Genomic DNA, 20,100 nt, shown 5'->3' on the forward strand with positions numbered 1-20,100 from the left:
CTGATCCGATCTCAGCGGGAGCTTGCAGCTGCGGCTCCCGCTCTTACTCCTTACCGCAGATCGCCCTCGCTACGTGGCTTAAATCCCACTGCGACGGGCTTTACAGACCGCTATTGCGGCTCTCTCTGCGGCGGCTGCCGTTTTTTGCCTCTACCTGCCCTTCCAGAGTTTTTCCAGAGCCGCTACTGCGGCTTTCGGCGAGTCCGTGCTGGGCAGCCCTTCTCCCAGTTCGCTTCCGACGGCCGCCATTGCTCCTTCTTCCTCAGCCCCCTTTTGATCGTTTTTTTCCCGCCTGTTTTTCTGGGCGCCATTTTTTGAAATTCAAAATTCCCGCCTTTTTTGTTACCATTTTTTAAGCATCGGATACCTCCCCTGCAGGCTATCTATCTGTATGTTTGTGTATATGTGCTGCTGACAAATTTACACAAGGCTGATTTACACACATTTTTACTGTGGCTGTAATCATAGTGGCTGAATTGTATTATTAAGGCTGGAGCTCCAATCCTAGTGGGCTGGATTGTATTATCAAGGCTGGAGCTTTAATCCTAGTGGCTGGATTACATTATCTTTTTTTTTTTTTTCAATAATTTTTATTCAGATTTTCATAAAACATACAAGACAAAATCATAAAACATTCAAAGACAAAAAACAAAATCAAAAATAGTTAAACAAAAAGAAAAAAAGAAAAGAAGAAAAAAAAAAAAAAAAACAAAAATAAAAAATAAAGAGTAAAATATTGACTTCCCATTTGTCAAAGATCAAATCAGTTATAAGTCTATAATATATAGCAATCCTGTCTCTTAAGTCATATTATAAAATCACTTTCCTCCAGTAGTTATCTTACTTAATCATCAAATCTCATAAACATTACTTTATTCTTTCCACAAAAAGTCAAAGAGAGGTTTCAATTCTTTAAGAAATATATCTATCAATTTTTTTTTCCAGATAAGCATATCGATTAATCCATCTCATTACTAATTATGATAATCTTATTGTCATAACCATAGTCAAAATAAACATTTCAATTAATCCATCACATCAGAATCTGTTAGGTTCAGTAATTTCAGTAGCCATTGTTCTATTATCTCTATTAGTTCCATTTTCCATCTTCCATCTTCAGTAGTCTTGTTAAGTCCAGTAATTTCAATATCCAATCTTCCATTATCAGTATTCCATAATAATCTTGCTGTCAAAGCCATAGTCATATAATAAGAGTCTGATGGGAATTACCTCTATCCCAAATATTTTCTTGCCATCCATTCTGAATAAGTTGCTGAAATACTGCTGTAAAATCATATCTCTGTTCTTTTTTTCAAAATACACTGGGTCATCTCTTAAAAGTTTTTCCATTGTCACATGGCTGCAGTTAATTCCATAGATTTTCTCTATATTGGGCTCCATCACATCATGTGGCTGGATTACATTATCAAGGCTGGAGTTTTAATCCTAGTGGCTGGATTACATTATCAAGGCTGGAGCTTTAATCCTAGTGGCTGGATTACATTATCAAGGCTGGAGCTTTAATATCAGTGGCTGACTTGTACTAAATCTGATTTACATTACATATCCTGCCCCCTATGGGGCCGTGAACAAGCCAAAAACCCAGCCTACAGCACTAATCTGAGTGTACCAACTCTAAAACAGCCTATATTATATTAACGTTGATACCTCTGTGCATTCTGCCCCCTCTGTGGCAGTGCATTCGCCATCTGCCAGTGTATCCTACCCCCTCCGTGGTAGTACGCTGTGCCAGTTCGGGTCTTTACATCCTGCCCCCTCTGTGGCAGTGTACTGCACCCAGGTTCATATAAGATGGCAGAACAGCCAGGCATGTCACCATCAACACACATGGTGCCAGATCAGCCAGACATGCCACAATCAGCCAAGCCACAACATATTAACACGTCTAAGACCAGACATGCCAAAGCACTGGCTAAGACAAAACATCTTTCCAGCCATAGTAAACCAAAGCGCCCTCGTTATGTCTCTGTGCCAACAACCACCACAGCACAGACACACATAAGTGATATTTTCCATTCTCCTGCTCCTGCCTCTGATGAGGAAGAGTTTGTTGGCTTTCCCCCTCACGGTTCGCCTAACGAACCTACCTCTGGCTTACCGCCTCAGACATATGTTCCAATAGCCCACCAGGCACATACATCTCACACATCTGGTCTGCAGCTGTCTCCTGATTTCCTCTCCCAACTCCAAGCCATGCTGGCTTATTTCACACAAATGCAGTCACTACCACAGGTTCCTGCCAGACCCCCACTCAACATGGACCAACGCGCGTTCCATGCTGCTCATCCTTCCTGCTCGCCAGATCCCTTCGATTTAGCCAGAGGCAGATGTACGGACGAAGCCTCGTATGCGGAGGAGTTAACTTTCACTGACCATGTTGAAGGAGACGACTGGAGCGACTATTCAGATCATGAGGAGGATACATCGTATCGCTTGTTCAATACCTCAGATTACCAACCGCTTGCACGTAGGGTACTTCATACCCTTGGTCTCCAGACTGCGCCCTCAACTTCGTCTGCTCCAACTCTCAAAGGGGCCAAGGTCCTCAAATCCCCTGCACCTACTGAACACTACATCCCGGTGCCGGACCCAATTGCCAAATTAGCTTCCAAAGAATGGGCCCACCCGCTCAAAGCTCGACGCTTCAAGAACATGGCTGACAGACTTTACGCCCTAGCCCCAGACTTCGCCACCAAGTTAGATGTCCCTGGCATAGATGAACCGATCGCTCGCCTCGTTTCACGATCTATCTTGCCCAGGGAAGGGGAATCCCACCTAAAAGATACTACTGAACGTCGAATAGACTTCGCCCTCCGCAAGAACCACGAGGCCACTGCCCTAGCCATGCGTGCCTCTGCCTCAGCCTCCATCTTCTCCAGAGCATCTATGATGTGGCTGGATGACCTTCTAGAGGACGATAACCCTGATCCTGTCGCCTTCAAAAGAGCACTATTGAAGTTACGTAAGACAGCAGCCTTTGTGGCCGATGCCACTTTGGATGCCACCCAATTAGGGGCACGAGCCATGACGACTCAAATAGTCGCTCGTCGCACCCTCTGGCTTCGCCACTGGCAAGCTGATTCAGCGGCTAGATTGAACCTGTCCAAGGCTCCTTACTCCGGATCTCTACTCTTCGGTGAGGAAGCTCTAAAGGCAGTTCTGGTTGATCCAAAAGACGCCCACAAACCGGTTCTAGCCACAATCAAGAACATCGACCACAGGCCCCTCAGGCGATTTCCCTCCTTTCGTTCTAACCAGCCCTTTCGAGGAACGCGACCAGGAGGACGAGGCCGCGATTTCAGACCCTATGATTCCAACGCATTCAGGGGCTCCTGGAACCGACGCCCCCAGGGCAGAGGTCAGTACCAAGGGCGCAGGGGCAACTCATCGTCTTCATATAGGGGAGGTCCTCGCCTACACAAGTAGTATTAACGCCATCCCCATAGGTGGCAGATTACTTAATTTTGGAGATCGATGGCTGCGCCTTACTACGGTCCCCTGGATCAGGGACCTCTTCACTTATGGCTATACCATAGAGTTCTGGGCAACCCCGTCAGACAGATTCCACCCGTCTCCTTGCCCAAGGGTACCAGCCAGGCACAACATCATGCAGACAGCTATACATCACCTCTTGCACATAGCGGCAATAGAGCCAGTTCCCACAACTGAGAGATCGGAAGGGGTGTACTCCCTCCTATTTGCTGTGCCAAAACGAGATTTATCTTGGAGGGCGGTATTGGACCTCAAGTTTGTCAACCGTTTTGTAACATACCGCAGGTTCAAAATGGAATCTCTCCATTCCATTACCGAGAGTCTGCATGAAGGAGACTTCCTGGCTTCTATCGACCTTAAGGAAGCGTATCTCCATGTACCCATTTGCATAGCCCACAGAAAGTTTCTTCGGTTTGCCTTTGGCCACCAACATTTTCAATACAGAGCGATGCCATTTGGCCTCTCCTCTGCTCCAAGAGTATTTTCCAAGGTGCTACTCATCCTAGTGGCTTACCTTCGGACCCAAGGGGTTCATATCTACCCATATTTGGACGATCTGCTTATACGGGCCAAATCTGAAGAGCTGGCTCATCATCATTTAATGATCACCCTCAATGTTTTGCAGACCTACGGCTGGCTGGTCAACTTCGACAAAAGCCATCTCCAACCAACCCAACGCCTACTACATCTTGGGGCAATGTTGGACACCCTGCAGGCAATGGTCTTCCTGTCTCCAGATCGCATCACTGCCATCACAAGCATCGCAAGGTCCCTGATGCAACAAACATCCGCAGACGTCATGCTTCTCGCCAGAGCGCTCGGGATGTTTATCTCCACAATCCACATTGTACCCTGGGCTCGAGCTCACACTCGGCCCCTTCAGTGGACTCTGTTGCCTTTTCAAAAAGACATTGCCAGCTCCAACCATCGCAAAGTTCGTTTGAGCCCCGCTCTGCGCCTCTCCTCTGCTGGTGGACCAAAGTTCAACACCTCTCCAAGGGCACATCGTTCAGAGAACCCCGCAGAACCGTCGTGACCACAGACACCAGCCTCATAGGTTGGGGAGCCCACTGCAACTCCCAGTACGTTCAGGGGGTTTGGCCCAACGCAGAGCGAGCTCGAAGCATCAACTGGCTGGAACTAAAGGCTGTCCACTTGGCTCTATGTCATTTTCAGTCTCGGTTCCCTTTGCATCATGTGCTCATTCGAACAGACAACACGTGTGTAAAATCACATTTGAACAGACAAGGGGGCACCAGGTCTCGTCCTCTGCAGGACTTAGCCTCCCTCATCTTTGTCTGGGCAGAACAACATCTACAATCCCTGAAAGCAGAGCACCTCAAAGGGATTTTGAATGTGACAGCAGACTGGCTCAGCAGACAACAGGTCTTCCCGGGAGAATGGAAACTTCATCCAGCCATTTTCCATCGTCTCCAGTGTCGGTTCGGCGCCCTCTCAGTCGACCTGTTTGCTTCCAGTCACAATTGCCAGCTTCCCAGGTACTTTGCCCGATACCTGGACTCAACAGCAGAAGCAGTGGATGCTCTGACAACACCGTGGCCAGACGGTCTATTGTACGCCTTTCCTCCCATACCATTGTTAGCCAAAACCTTGAGGAAGGCGCGAACCGAAAGGGCACAGCTGGTTCTGATAGCACCATTTTGGCCACGCCGTCCGTGGTTCTCAGATCTTCTGGCAATGTCAATGATGGACCCTTGGACACTTCCAGTAACGCCAGACCTCTTATCCCAGGGTCCAGTACTGCACCAGGACCCTACTTGGCTCAATCTAACAGCGTGGCGTTTGAACGGAGACACTTGAGGTCAGCTGGACTGTCTGACGCTGTGATTGATATTATTTTGGCCTCGAGAAGACCATCTACCACTCGCATTTATCAACATACCTGGGTGGCTTTCTCCAAGTGGTGTCAGTCCCACCACCACGATCCATCCCAGGCCAATGTGCACCAGGTGCTCCAATTTCTCCATAGTGGCTTTATGATGGGACTTCGACCCAACACTCTACGTCGACATGCATCTACTCTGTCATCCATTCTCTCAGTGTCCTCTCCTGGAGATCATATTTCCTCACATCTGTTCATCAAACGTTTTTTGAGGGGAGTCGCCCTACGCTCTCCGGCTGTTGTCCATCGGTTCCCCTCATGGAGTTTGCCGAAAGTTCTGCAGGCTTTGCAACACCCTCCGTTTGAACCCATCAGAACTGTGCCCCTACGTATTCTGTCCTTCAAGGTCCTGTTTCTGATTGCAATCACATCTGCCAGACGCGTTTCGGAGTTGGGCGCATTGTCTTCCGCTAGACACCTCTCCGTCTTCCATAAGGACTCTGTTGTGCTGAAGACTGACCCTTCCTTTCGTCCCAAGGTCGATTCAGTTTTTCATTGCAACCAGGACATTGTTTTGCCTTCCTTTTGCCCGAATCCTACCCATCCTCTCGAGAAGGCTTGGCATTCGTTGGATGTCCGGAGGGCTCTCAAGACCTACCTGTCTAGGACCCAAGAGATTCGACGAACGGAGTCTCTGTTTGTATCCTTTCATCCAGGGTCTATGGGGCATAAAGTATCCAATCCTACCTTATCCCATTGGTTAAGGGCATGCATTACCTTAGCATATGAGTCCCTGAAGCTGCCAGTTCCTGCTAGTATAACAGCTCATTCTACTAGGTCAGCTGCCACTTCGGCTGCTTTTGCTACTAATGCTCCTGTTGCCGATATTTGTAGGGCCGCAGTCTGGTCTTCCCCACACTCGTTTATAAGACATTATAAAATTGATCGTTATGCCTCTGCTGATGCTTCTTTTGGCAGACGAGTGTTGCAACAGGTTCTTAATGAGGATTAACATGTGGGTGGTCCCTCCCTATATGGGTTGCTTTGGTACATCCCACAGTGATGGCCCACTTCCTATGGAAAATGTACCATTGGTCTCACCTGAAAGGTGATTTTCATAGGAAGGGGCCATCACGACCCTCCCAGTTGGAGGATGACTAGTGATTTTATCAATGGGTTATATGTTATTGTTTCCATATTATATTTAAATGTAAGAGTGAAGTCAAGACTTTTAGTTCTGTTATGTTATGTAGTTAGGTTAGAGTCATGTTGTTATGCATGTGACTATTATGTTATTTTCCTGGCGGGCCTGTTGGCCTTGTTCTTGTATTTTTAGATATCTCTTTTAGACTCGCTACGAATGAACTGGAGAGTGGGAGGGGCATGACGTCCCTAGTCTTGACTTCAAAAACATTCTTGCCTTCGCACGATAGGTGGAACTGTTACCCACAGTGATGGCCCCTTCCTATGAAAATCACCTTTCAGGTGAGACCAATGGTACATTTCTACGTCATCAACAAGCAACACATCATAAAGTGGGATGACCCTAACAAGGCCTCTTCTGATGACCTTTATGTCCTAGCAGGTCTGTATAAGGTGCTCTTCTAGGTATCCAAGTCCTGAGTTCTTTAGGGCTTCATACATCAGCAACAAAACTTTTAAAATGGTTCAATAGCTAATAGGCAGCCAGTGCAGTGCTTTTAGCACAGGCATAACATGTGCATGACTGGAATACAACAAACATCTTGTCCGTGCCCTCAAAAACTGAAACAGATCCCATAAAACTAGGTAAGACTCCATTGGACATCCATCTGATACTGTATCAATAGTATCAATTCAAGTTGGCATAGGTGTTATCTTCAAAGTGTTTTAAAATTTGTCACAGCATGACTCAAGAGTGCAAGCATTCAATTTGCTGGGGTATATGAGAATAATCACCGCACCACTCAGAAAAGCAATGCTGGATGGCTACTCAAGGCTGTGATGGAAGCAGCAAAACAAGCTTCTCTGCAGCCTTCACTGCCATGCAGTAGGTGCAATTATGCGCTCTAGCACATGTCCAGTTGGCTTCACTTTGAATCTTACACCACTTGCACTTTAGTTTTCGTTGTCCTGGTATACTGCAGAAAACCAGGAAGCAATCTGGACTCTACAGTGCAGGACAGGACAATTGGGAGCAATCATGTCAAGGGCCCACCCCCATCTGCATTCCATAGTGACACAAAGACCTCAACAGGATCACCACCGGCTTTGGTTTTGGATTCCATAAGTCTCCAAGGGCAGACCATCTTGATAGTTCCCCCAATTCTACTGAAGGTGACTAGTACTATAAGTCCAAGCTTTACCAGAGAGTGGTTTGACAGTAACAATGGGGTGAGTTAAGCCCCCCTCAATGTCCAGATTGCCCTGTTCACACACTGAGGCAAAGACCAAAACAAAGGTATGCCCTTCCTTACACTTTAGCCCAGACAGACAGCCCCATGGTTGCAGGCCATGAAATTCCAATGCAGCTTCAGTGTGGATACTGAAGTCCCTCAAAACAAATGTAATGGGGTTCTCAAGCTTGAGACCATCTCTGCCTGCTCAGTTAGGGTGGGCAGTACACCAACAGCATCCCCAGTCTGTCTCATTGCCCCAGTGTCATGTACAGGCCCTCATAGCCAACAGCAAGCCGCTGCCCCCCCACCTGTGTCTCTCTTACAGCCCTGCCTCCAACAATGGCCCAATATAGAGGGCTGCTGGAAACTGATGATTCACTTGTAGTCCCCTCCAACAGAAGCCCTCTGACCAGTTCAGTAAGAGGAAGAAGATGCCACAAAGAGGTAGCAAGCAAATAATAAGCACAGTCTCTCAGTTCAGGCGGCTGGTCTTACTTCTTTCCCTCCTCCTCCTCTGGCTTGAAGCTACACCTGCTGAAATTTCTTCTTTTACACAACTTTTAAAGGTGACATAACCCTGCCCTTTATTTTGGATCTGGCCACTCTAGTGACAAAATGAAATGTAAAAATCAAACAGATTTATAACTGGTTTTCAAAGCACTGCCCTCTCCAACAGCCCAGGGTCTGACTGCGTGTTACACATCAGAGAAAAAAACTTTAACCCATATTCTTACTTACTCAAACTGAAGACCTCAAAACCACCATTTTGACGTTGTAATGAAGCCTAAGCACTGCCTGAGTCAACAAATCACAAGCCTGGCTCCCCTTATTGGCTACAATCTTGAAAGGGTGGGATTAGAGGCCAGAGCCTAGAAAGGTTATTTTTTGAACTATAACTCCCATCACCCCAATCCAGTGGCCATGCTGGCTGGGGCTGATGGGAGCTGTAGTTTAAAAAAGTAACTTTTCCAAGCTCTGGCTAAAAGCTGCTACACAGATCGGTTAAAAAACAGATTAAACAGTTGCGGGGGGGCGGATGTTTTGGTGTATATCTCGGGAACCAGACGACCTAGAAACTTAGGGTTTTTTCAATTGAAGCTGAGAGTCTGGAGATTAAGGTAGGGGCGGCTCTGGGTGTCACCCCCCTCTTGGTGTCACCCGGGTGCAGTCCGCACCCCCCATACCTGCTTAGTGACGCCCCTGCCTGTGAGGCCATTTGGGGCAAACCAGATTTTTTTTCTATAATTGTCTGCATAAGAAATGGTTTCAGCAAATGTTAAAAAATTAATACTGAAGACGCCTGCTGAAATACCAATAAACCTCCAGTGACCTCCTTCCAAAGATAACCAAGCCTGGGTAAACTCTGCAACTTTTCACTGCCTAGAGAAATTGGGTAAGCATCACAGTATATGTAAAAGGGCCGAGCTCCCATTGGACTGAGTAGCAGTTACCTCTGAGAAAATACTCATACAGTTGCGTTATAACACTGAACTAGAATTGCTTGTGCTCAACAGGATGATGGCAACAAGAACTCCATATAGGGGAAAATGCATAGATATTGGATTTGGAATGGATGCATATTCACAGTCTACCTTCAGTCTGTCCCTTGGAATCAGTACAAAGAACTTCCATTATTTGATAAGGTTTAGTGCTGGGAAATCTTTTCTGTCACACTCTTTGAACTGCTTTACCTTCACGTAATATTATGGATTCCTGGGGCATGTAATTCTACAGCTGCTCTAGGTTTTCACAGAATTATCTCAATACAAATAGAATCCTATTAAAGCATATTTATGAAAGGTTGCAATATCTGGTTCACAAGATGCAGCTGCAAATACAGCTGCATAAAACTCAATATGCTACCAAACAGGCTAGAACAGCATCAACCAGAAACACATTTAGGTTGGTTGGACTCATCCAAGGAGCAGGAATCTCAGAATCTAGTGGCGCAGAGCTAACTCGGCACAAGCATCAACTTTCTCTGTTTTCAGGTTTGGTTTTGGGAATGGGGAATGAGGTTTAGCAGCATCTTAAATCCTGTTATTCTTTTCTGCAATGAAGGCGGTGTACACATGGCAGTTTAAAGTGGATTTGAGGCTTCCCATGTCTGTATGTTTTTTGTATCATCCACATGATATTGTCTTCATCCAAGTGGCAGCCTGCACTTTTCCTTAATTTAATTCAGATTTTCCTAATTTATGAATAATACCATAATGACAAAAACCAATATGAAATTGCATGGAAGTACTAAAGTGCATTGTGTGGGCAGGGCTGTTGGTGTTTTTTGCGTGTGTGGTAACATTTTGTTGGGTGCCATCTATTGCCTACTTCCATTGGCGAGGCACTCCTTGGTGGGCTGCTGATGGGGCTGGGCATGGCACAACACAGTTTTTACTTTTTAAATTCACTGATCCATGCAAGCCTGGTATATGAGAAAACTTGTATCATTATTATCATCATCTGGCTGTGTGCATGCCCACAGTGGACCTCACTTTTCCAGAACTCGAGGAGGATGGGGAAGTACTAACTACGGAGAGATGACAAAACCCCACAGAGTGAATACATTCCATCAAGCACCAGCCTCTACTGTTAGTTGAAAACACTGAGACAGAGTTCAATCTAAAGTGCTCATGTGTGGACAGATGTGCCCAAAAATGCACATGGAAAAATTGGATATCTGTGAACCACATGCATATTAACACTTTCCTTCCTTCCTCTCACAATTGGATAAGTTTTGACATCCTGGGAAAGAGAAAGGGGGTCAATTATCCCCCTAGTGTACAAATCTGTACATCTTTTCCTCAGAAGGCTCCAGTTCTACATGAAAGTGTCATTAATCTTGCTCATCTACATCTTTACACTAGGGTCAAAGTGCACCTTATATTAATTGTGCAAGTGGCAGCTATAGAGGGTTGGGAGTTCCATCAGGACCTCACCACATGGAGCTTAATCTTCCCCTCCTCAGCCATGATTCTAATGAAAATCATTCCTGTGCTGCAGTTAGGCTTCCATTGGCACTGACAGGAGCATGCTTCCTAAGGCTAGCTGCAGTGCAGGGGTGATTTTTGTTGGAATCATGGCTGAGGAAGAAAAGGTTAAACCTCTCGTCTCTGCACACTGCAGCCCCAATGAAAACTTTCCCCCTGCCTAGGATTATATGACATGATTACATGGCACTCAGTTAATATAATGTGACCCTTAGTTATCCGCACCCTGGTTGATTGCCTGGAGCACTGACAGTGCAGTCTTGCAGTACACAGACATGTGCAAACGCATGCACGCATACACACACGAACTGTAAGCTTCTTCCACTCTCCTTTTGTATCCCTAGCATCCATCCAGATCACATGCATCACAATCATCACCCCTCCAGGAGTTCCCATAGAAGGGGACATCTCGGTGAACAGAAAATTAAAAACAGTTTTCCATGTTTGTTGCTAAAGCTCCTTCTCTCTTGGTGGAAACATACGCTCTGACTTAGAAAATTTGCCTCTGTGTTCCATATTACAGAATGCATAAATTATGAAATTCATTGCTACAAAATAAGCCACTAGCAAAGACAGATTTTTAAAAAAAATAGATTAATGGAGGATATCAGTGACTATTACATGTGATGGCTAAATTCCAGGTTCAGTGTCAATACCTCATATACTTCAGAATACCAGATTCTGGGGCCAAGTGACACAGGAGGTCTGTTGCCTTCATGGTCTGCTTGTGGTCTTCCTGGAGGCATGTGCGACTGGATGCTGGACCCTTGTCTAATCCAGCAGGCTGATGTGCATGGCTGTTTAGTACTGAATTAAATGCATTCTGCATGTGCTTGCTTCACTTTGTTAATACTTCACATGGGTCTGAGCTGCATATTAACATTCAGAACTTGTTCTGGGACTGAGCTACAATCCAACTTGGCTCCTAATAAACCTAATTAAGGAGTGCTCTGCCCAGGTAACATGTAAGTTAATATGCTAAAAACTAACTGAATGGACTCTACTCTTATATACCCTTCACTTAGAGACACGTGGTTTCGTATAACATAAGCAGGTGTGTAGCTGTCTGGAGACTCGGGGGGGGGGTAGTCTTAGACACCTTACTTTTTTGGGAGCAGGGAGCATTCTATGAGCCAATCTGCCTGAAAGGGGAGTGTGTTAACCACTGAGAAGAGTCTTCTAACATGCTTGCTTGTCCTTTCCTGATGATTGCAGCCAATCAATGTGAAATGAAGTGAGTCAGCCATTGAAAAGACTATCATGAAGGGACCCTGCACTTTTGAATTTGCCAAAAAATGCCACTGAATTTGTAGAGAGGTGAAGAAAGACCACAATCATCATGCCTGTGGCTGGCCATTATACACACACACACACAGAGAAAGAGATGCTGTAAGCATTCATTTGAATCATTTATCACAAAGCTGCAATCTTGTGAGCTTTTTCAGGCTTTCCTGATATAGCTTGAAAGACAGTACACATGGCATGCTCATGATGACTGATGGACAACTTTACTCCCTATTTGCATGAAACAATCTGGCCTGAAAGGGGAAGCATCCTGCCATCTCCAGAGTAGCTTGCATGATCTGTCCCTGAAACATTTCCTCAAGTTCCTCATTAAAGTGTTTGTTATAGCTAAAGGAGTACTTTATGGATTTATGGCATGCCTCCTGACACCAGACTGTAGAAGGCCCTTGGTCACCGGACTGCAGTGGGCCCTTGGCAGTGGCAGCACAGCACGCTGGCATGCTAATGCAACATGGGAAGTGGTGTGGCTGGGCTTATTTTAAGCCCATGCCGGTGGGGGGGAGTGCTGCCTGGGAGGGTGACTCCCGCTTGTGATCTATGCCAGTATTGTGTTGTTGGGTGCATAGTCCATGACCCGATGCTAGCATGAATCGTGGAGCAGGAGCTACATCTACCATCCCTAGCAGCATGCTGGGATTCATGTAGGAGGGGCAGTTCAGGGGCAGAACACCTGCTTTACATGCAGAAAGTCCCAGGCATCTTCAATGAAAGGATCAGGTAACAACCCTCCCTCCACTTTTGTGGGCCCATGTACAGGCCATGAAAGTGTGGGGGGCATTTAGAGTGATTTCTAGGGGTGGAAAGTTCTGACAATTCCAGTTCTCTCAGGCCCCGTCCACATGACTGTCTAATCTGCAATGATATTGCTTTGTGTCCTCATTAATTCACCATCATCTATATGGCGTTGCAAGCTAGTACGGATTTTCACATTCACAAATCAGCATTAGAAATACCACCAAAAAACTGATATGTTTTTCTGTATTGATAATAAATCAGACGCAATGCCACAGACTTTCCTGCAATAGGCAGTCCATGAGCGTTCCTCCATCATATGCCAAGCCCCCTGTCTCCTTCCCACTTAATAGCACCTCCACAAACCTGCACACGTGTGGGAATTAAAAAAGAGAGAGATGCATTTCTGCGCTCTTCCAAAAAAACGTGAAAAGCAAATGACCGTTATGGACTAATCACTGAAAAGGGGTGGACTTAGGGGAGTGGCAAATGCTAAAGCAATCTAGACCAAAAAAAGCCCACACGTATGGATGCTTGATAATCGGGTTTTCACAATAATCCAACCACAAACAGGATATGTATGAATCTCAAGGCCACCAACTGAATAGGGAAAACGTGGATTTTGTGGTTAGTATGGATGGGCCCTCAGTTTCTCATTTTTCCAATCTTAAATTCAGTTCTCCACATTTCTGCAGCAATTTGTGCATTTTTTCAAAAAACTCCTAATGAAAATTCTCCAGCATTTGTGCACATTTCTCCTAATAAACACATTTTTGTAGGTAGTTTTGACTACTGCATACATTTCTGCAAGCAATTTCTCGTCATATAATGCATTTTCGTATGTTATTTTCACTTATATATTCATTATTATGCACACTTTCCCCTTACATATGTACGCCCAGAGAGCCTTTTTGGCTTAGGGCGGTATATAAATTAAATAAAATAAATAAAATAAAATACATATGCATTTTTTTAAACATTGGTAGGTTGGCAAACTGCATGGCAAAATTTGAATAAGTGTGAATTTTGAAGGATGGCTGTGTTTCGGTTCTCTTCTTGTTTCGGAAAATGTGAATTTGATAGATTCAGCTTCAAATGCGAACTGACTTGAATTTCTCACCTATCCCTTGTGATTTCTCAGGGAGTCAGGAGATCATTGGAAAACTTGGAGGTGTGGACACTTACTGTTACAAGTGACCTTGGCTGCAGAGGTTTCCCCCCCGTCTTAATTTTTAAAAGTTTAGCTGTGTCCCCGCAAGTAGCAACAGCATTGTCATCACTAGCTGAGCATTGCCATCTTTACCCAGAATGCTTCACAAGGAACAACACCACATCAGGATGTAGTGCAGAGGTGGGGGACTGGATCTGGATGTTGGGTCAGATTCCAAAATCCCCCAACCCCCGTGGGCCAACTTTAACAGAGAGACAAGACCATGTAGTGCCATTTCAGAGGTATTATTGGCGGGTGGGGGAGATATGCTTGGCTCAATTATAGAAAGAACTCTTCCTGAGATACTAGGAGATCTGCTGCAAGTCATAGTGCACAATACTGAGCTAGATGGGCAGAGTGTAACCCGGTGTTAGAACAGCTCGCTTTGCTCCGGAAAGACAGGATTTGATACATCTCCCTGTCAAGTTTGCTGCCATTATGGCGCCCTAAAGAATAAAGCCCGTATCTGCGCTAGTGGAAATATGCATATCTCACACACATCCTGTGTGCTTTAGTGCTCATCTGGCCTGTGAGATGGACAGTGTACTGTATACTTTATCTTACCACAAGTGGACATGATTGCAATCCCAGTGTGTGTTCTGCCCTGCCTGCATTGTCACAGAAATAATGTGGAAGTGTTTTATGTCCATTTCTAATCTCTTGAGCTAAGGATATTGGACAATGAGAGTGCCAAAATGCAGACTGTGAAAAAATACCATCCAATCTTCAGAGATCTGACTTGGCATAGCTCTGCTAGATTATTCTTTATGCTACTTAGTTCCTGCAGCTTTCTTCCTGCAGTTCATCCCACTGAGAATAATAATAACTTTCCAGATTGAAAATTTATATAATATAATTAACTTTAAAAGACAGCACTACTTGTTTTAGGTTGGTATTCTTTTCAGATTATATTTACCATTGCATGGAATCTTCATTGTACAATTCAAAGTGTATGATAAGCTTGAAATGCATTTTGACAAATGTCTTCCGTTAGTGAAGTTTCCCTGCAATAAAAATGTAGCAATTTCTGGGTATGTATGTAAGAGTGGAACATTGTCAGGCCTCTTCCTGTGGTCACCACCTTGTCATAGTCCCACCTCAGGGTCCTGGTCTCTTAACGGTTCTCTTACCGGCTCTAGCAAAGATCTCTCAAGATCTCCCTGCTAGGCAGCACCACCAGACACTTCCTGTAAACAATATTGCATTGAGACTGTGCCTTCATCTCCTGCTGGCTTATTGCTACTTTGTTTCTGGGTGCACTTAAAGGCCTCAACCCCCCTGCATATTTGTGCCTATAAAGTTTACAGCCCTGGGTTGCTCTGGATACCTGATGATGTTACACTATCTCTTCACCGCTGCCACCATTGATACTGTTTCCCAACCTCGGTATATGCTTTGCCCACCCTTCTGGTCTGTGAAAGTCCAGCGAAGGATCATTGGTAAACCAAGAAATATTTATTTATATACACAGGGAATAACAAGATTACTTAAAGGTACAGTCAACAAGCGTGTAGTTTCATAAGATGCATTAATCTTTATGTTTTTTAGTCATCAATAATCTGTCTCACTACCCGCCTAATCCAATTCACCCTATCCAAAACAAACCAAATGACCCCCTTCTCAATTGTCATCCTCTCGTTTATACCTTCAGACACTCAAACGCTCAGCCAATCATCATACAACATTCTCCAACATTCCAACCCATGTACTCCCCCCTCTCACTCAGTCTACTTACCACATATACTCTAATAAACCCACACTTACCGTATTTACTGTGTTATATATACAGGAACATCACAAACATGGATACCCAACACCCACAATGGAGAATGACAGAACGTAAAGGGAGTGGAAACCAGCTGCCCTATTTTGCTGCAGTTGACCAGGGATATAGAAAATATTCCAGCTGTGAAATTCTGACATATAGCAATAAAATGAAAGGACCACAAAAGCAACATAGTGTTTAGGGTTGCCAAGTGTCTGGTTTTTACCCAGAGACTCTGGAGTTTTGGGCTCCTCTCTGGGTCTCCAGGTGAGTCAGCTTAATCTCTGGACTCTCAGCTTTCATTTTAAAAAAATAAGTTTCTAGGTAGTCTAGTTCACAAATTATACATCAAAATGTCAGCCATCGCACACACACACTGGCAAGGTCTGTGAAATGATCTCTTAGGGGCTACTCTAACTCCGCCCTTTCAGGTTTGTAGCCAACAGTGAAGTCAGGGTTGTGATTGACAAGGGATTTCTAGGCCTCCAGGCAGTACCTAGACTCCATTGCAAAGGTAGAAAACTGTTTTTTCCCTGTTTATCTGAAAATCTCATAAATTGAGTAAGCATATAGCTTTTAGCTGTACAAACAGTCTTTTTTTCGCTTGTGAGCAGGGGTCAAACAAATTTAAAATTTCCTGGGCTCTTGAAAAGGGCAGTGTTTTGAAAACCTTCCCAATATGAAGCTTTAATCCGATACTCACTTTTCTGGGAGTAAAGCTGCAATGCTAATCCCACATACCCGGAGTAAACCCCATTGAATTCAATACTTACTTTTGAGTAGACATGGTTAGGACTGTGTTGCAAATTAATGGGACTTTTGAGTGAACATAGCAAAGAATTGTGTTTCTGTTCTAAATCTTTCTCTCCCCCTCCAATCCAACGTTTTTAAGCAGGCAGGTCTTACATAGGAATCACTGCTTTTATTATGTAGGAAACTAATACTGATTTTATTTTTTAAAAAAGTTCTGCAATGACTAACTGGTTTTGACAATAAACTATTATATGGGGTCTATGTATTTTTACATCTCCAGTGTGTGTACGTGTATGTGCTGGTTCCACTTCAGACCTTTCTGCATTGAGAGGGAAGCAATGGAGGCTGGTCCATTAGGGAAAACGAGGCACTGCCCCACCAACCAAGTCTGCCCTCAGCCAGCCCTCACCTGCCCTGCCTTCTTATTTGCAACCAGTCCAACACTGCTTGTCAGCTTCTTCCTCCTTAATCTCAGTGTTGCCCTTGTAAAACTCAGCAGGAAGGAAGGTGGAGATAAAACTGGAATCAGATAGCTCTGCCTGTCATTGGCTTTGGCTCCACCTACTATTGGTCTCCCTGTCTTCCACCCTACCAGTCCCAATCAGCATAAGCCACTGCTAGAAGGAAAGTCTGACGAAAGATTCTTAGTTCATTAGAATCCTGTCCGTGACTGTGAATTCTGCCTTATCAGGGGTGCCATAGGATCATAGAGTTGGAAGGGGCCTTGTAGGCCATCGAGTCCAACCCCCTGCTCACAGCAGGAAATCCACAGCTAGAGCATCTCCCGCAGATAGCTGTCCAGCCTCTGCTTGAAGACATCCAGCGAAGGGATCCCACCACCTCCCTAGGCAGTCGGTTCCATTGCCGAACTGCCCTTACTGTCAAGAAGTTCCTTGTGCCAATCACAAGGATAGTTCTAAACGGAATGTGCTTGGAAAGTCTTTCTTCAGACCTTCCCCTCTCAATGCAGAAAAGTCTACTGGGGACAAGACCTGCACCAGGATGTTTGGAGCAGGGCTTGTATGCATGCCCCTGCCTCTCCCATCTTTAAGCTCACACATGTTTTCCTCATACACCTGAACAGGGCTTGTGTATTCTCCTGAAGTAGAGACAGGACCAGCAGCAGACTGTAGAGGGTTCTCGAAAGTGGTGGAAGCAGCACTATTGCCGCCGCTGGGAGCTTAAATAGGTCCAGCCACATCAGCACATTAGCAGGCTGTGCGCACACTTTTGCCATCACCCAAAATGACGGTGGGGGCATGTTGAGGCCCCTGCTGCCATATTTGGTGATGGCAACTATGAGTTCACAGCATGCTGATATGGTGATGCAGGCAGTGGTGTGGCCAGCCTGTGGCAGGGTGAGTGTTGCCTGGGAGGGTGACTCCCATTCTGAGATCCACACCAGCATCAGGTCATGGAGTGCACACTCCACGAACCAATGCTAGTGTGTATTATGGAGTGGGAGGTACACCCACCCAGCCCATCAGCTGAAGGGGCCCTCAGCCAGTGCCCAACCTAGCTGTCCGCTGGCACCAGGCCTGAATGGAGAATCAGGTTATATACAGGAAGTCTGTCCTGAGAAGTGGGACTCATTGCATGCCATCCTCCATTTCTACGATTCATCATGAAGGACAAAAACAGTATGCTAAATGTGACAGAGAATAATAATACTTTTTAAAAAATATGCTGTTTGGAAAGGGGGACAGAGCTGACTATCTGGAAAAGAGATTACCTTTTGTGGCATGTAATTCTAAGAATATAAGGACAGAAAGAAAGACCAACCAAGGCAAAAGAGACAGGAGAAAAAACACCCTGCTGTTTGTCTGGGGAATGATTCTCTGATCGTTTTACTAAGTTTGGATAATATGATGACATTTGAACCCAGAGCCATTTCCTTCTATGTTCCCCCAACTGAGAGTTGTGAAACTCCTCTGCAAAGACATTGTCATTGTTTCTGCAATTACTGTGATACTTCAGTATGTGCAATTTTTAAACAGTTGTTTTTGAGTATTATTTAAGAACATTTATTTATTTATTTGTGAATATATATGCATTTTATCTCTCTTTTGGAGTTCTGAGAAGATAATATTTACTTATCAGACAAGAGCTGTATGCAGGAGGTTCACTAAGGATGACTTACAATAACTTAAAATCACAATACAATAAAATACATTAAAATACTACTTTTTTACAACACATAAAACACACAATCTTAAAAATACATGTAAAAACAACATTAGCAGAGATCACAGAGGGAAGGCCCATAGCTCAGAGATAGAGCATCTGCTTTGCATGCATAAGGTCCTAGGTTCAATCCCCACTATCTTCAGGATTAGAAGAAAACCCTGTCTGAAATCCTGGAGAGCTGCTGCCGGTCATTGTAGACAATACTGAGCTCTATGGCCCAATGGTCTGACTTGGTATAAGTCAGCTTCTTATGTTCGTCTAAAAATGACCTTTGTATCTAAAATTTAGCAGGCAAAGCCTGCTGGAAGAAAAATATCTTTACCTGTCAATGAGAGCGGGCCATCCACATGTCACACAGCAAGGTACTCCACAGTACTGGTACAGCCACGGTTCTGCTGCTTGTTATGGAAACTTCATATTTCTATATGATCATACAACTTTGCCAGCCATAACAAAAAACGCAGAATTGATTAAGATCACAGCTGAAATGAAAACTGATATCCATATGTCCTGGTCAGCTGTGTTAATATATTCTCAAAGCACATGTAGCTTGAAGTGGATATTCATGCAGAGAGGAAGGGATGTTTCATTCTGACATTGTGGATCTATTTTCTTTTATCAAAATGGCTGCTTCTGGTCTGCTTTTTCTGTCCCCTACAGGGCAAAACGCAGCTCAGAGCAGGCCATTTTGGTACGAGAGACAGCCCACATGGAAAAAGCAAAGTACCTGCCTCAGTATGAACATCTACTTCAGAGCCATTTTTCTCTTCTGCAGAGGATGGCAAAAACCAGATCAGCGACAGCCATTTTAATACAAAAAGGACAGATTATGAACATCACTCCAGACTGCAACTTCCTGAAGCTGCTTGGGGCAGGAACTAAATGTTGGGGAAACAGTTGTGTGACTGAATGTTATGTATCATTTGATCCTGAAGCACAGTATCACACGACTGGCATTACCCTGCATGCTACTCCTTAGGAAGATGCACTTGAATCTGAGCGACAGTTGCCTTATCTCAGGCTTTGGCTATGAGACTCAGGTGTCGGGGTTCATTCTCAGGACTGTGTGTTTAAATCTGCGGGAACAAAATGCTTGACAGGTTGTAATTCTGACCACATTCTTGAAAATGCCCTGTGTACTACAACTTGTGAAAGTTACTTTTCTAACTAAGGGGTTTTTTGCTCAATAATCCACCCAAATGCAATAGCAAGTGTATCATCGCTAACATTTCTCCCCTAGATCTAGGAGCTTTACAGTGCTTTACAGCACTGTTACCAGCAGTAAATTTTATTTTAAAGAACTGCCTTAAATATTAAATAATTTTACTCATAATTTTGAAAAAAATATGCATAAGAGATTTTAACCCCCCCTTTCTTTTTCTGCACCTTATGCCTCTAACTCTGTCCATTTACAGCCTCAAGTCCTA

General features: G+C 44.6%; 1 protein-coding gene across 1 annotated transcript; it reads left to right on the top strand.

Moving 5' to 3' along the window:
* The first annotated feature begins 2,570 nt into the window (after positions 1-2,570).
* On the top strand, positions 2,571-19,652 carry LOC133376608 (uncharacterized). The gene is made up of 3 exons (XM_061609061.1): positions 2,571-3,379; positions 4,139-4,484; positions 19,334-19,652. The coding sequence occupies exons 1-3, from the start codon at positions 2,674-2,676 to the stop codon at positions 19,650-19,652; spliced, it is 1,371 nt and encodes a 456-aa protein (XP_061465045.1). The 5' UTR covers positions 2,571-2,673.
* Positions 19,653-20,100: the final 448 nt, after the last annotated feature.

This window comes from Rhineura floridana, chromosome 1 (assembly GCF_030035675.1).
Source record: "Rhineura floridana isolate rRhiFlo1 chromosome 1, rRhiFlo1.hap2, whole genome shotgun sequence".
Taxonomy (NCBI): Eukaryota; Metazoa; Chordata; class Lepidosauria; order Squamata; family Rhineuridae; genus Rhineura; species Rhineura floridana.

Bases quoted from the DNA above. Each gene is read 5' to 3' on its own strand.
- LOC133376608 (XM_061609061.1), top strand. From the start codon at position 2,674: ATGGCTGACAGACTTTACGCCCTAGCCCCAGACTTCGCCACCAAGTTA. The intron at 3,380-4,138 runs GTCAGTACCAAG...AATGTTTTGCAG, and splicing joins CCGACGCCCCCAGGGCAGAG to ACCTACGGCTGGCTGGTCAA. The intron at 4,485-19,333 runs GTGGACCAAAGT...TGTCCCCTACAG, and splicing joins TCTGCGCCTCTCCTCTGCTG to GGCAAAACGCAGCTCAGAGC.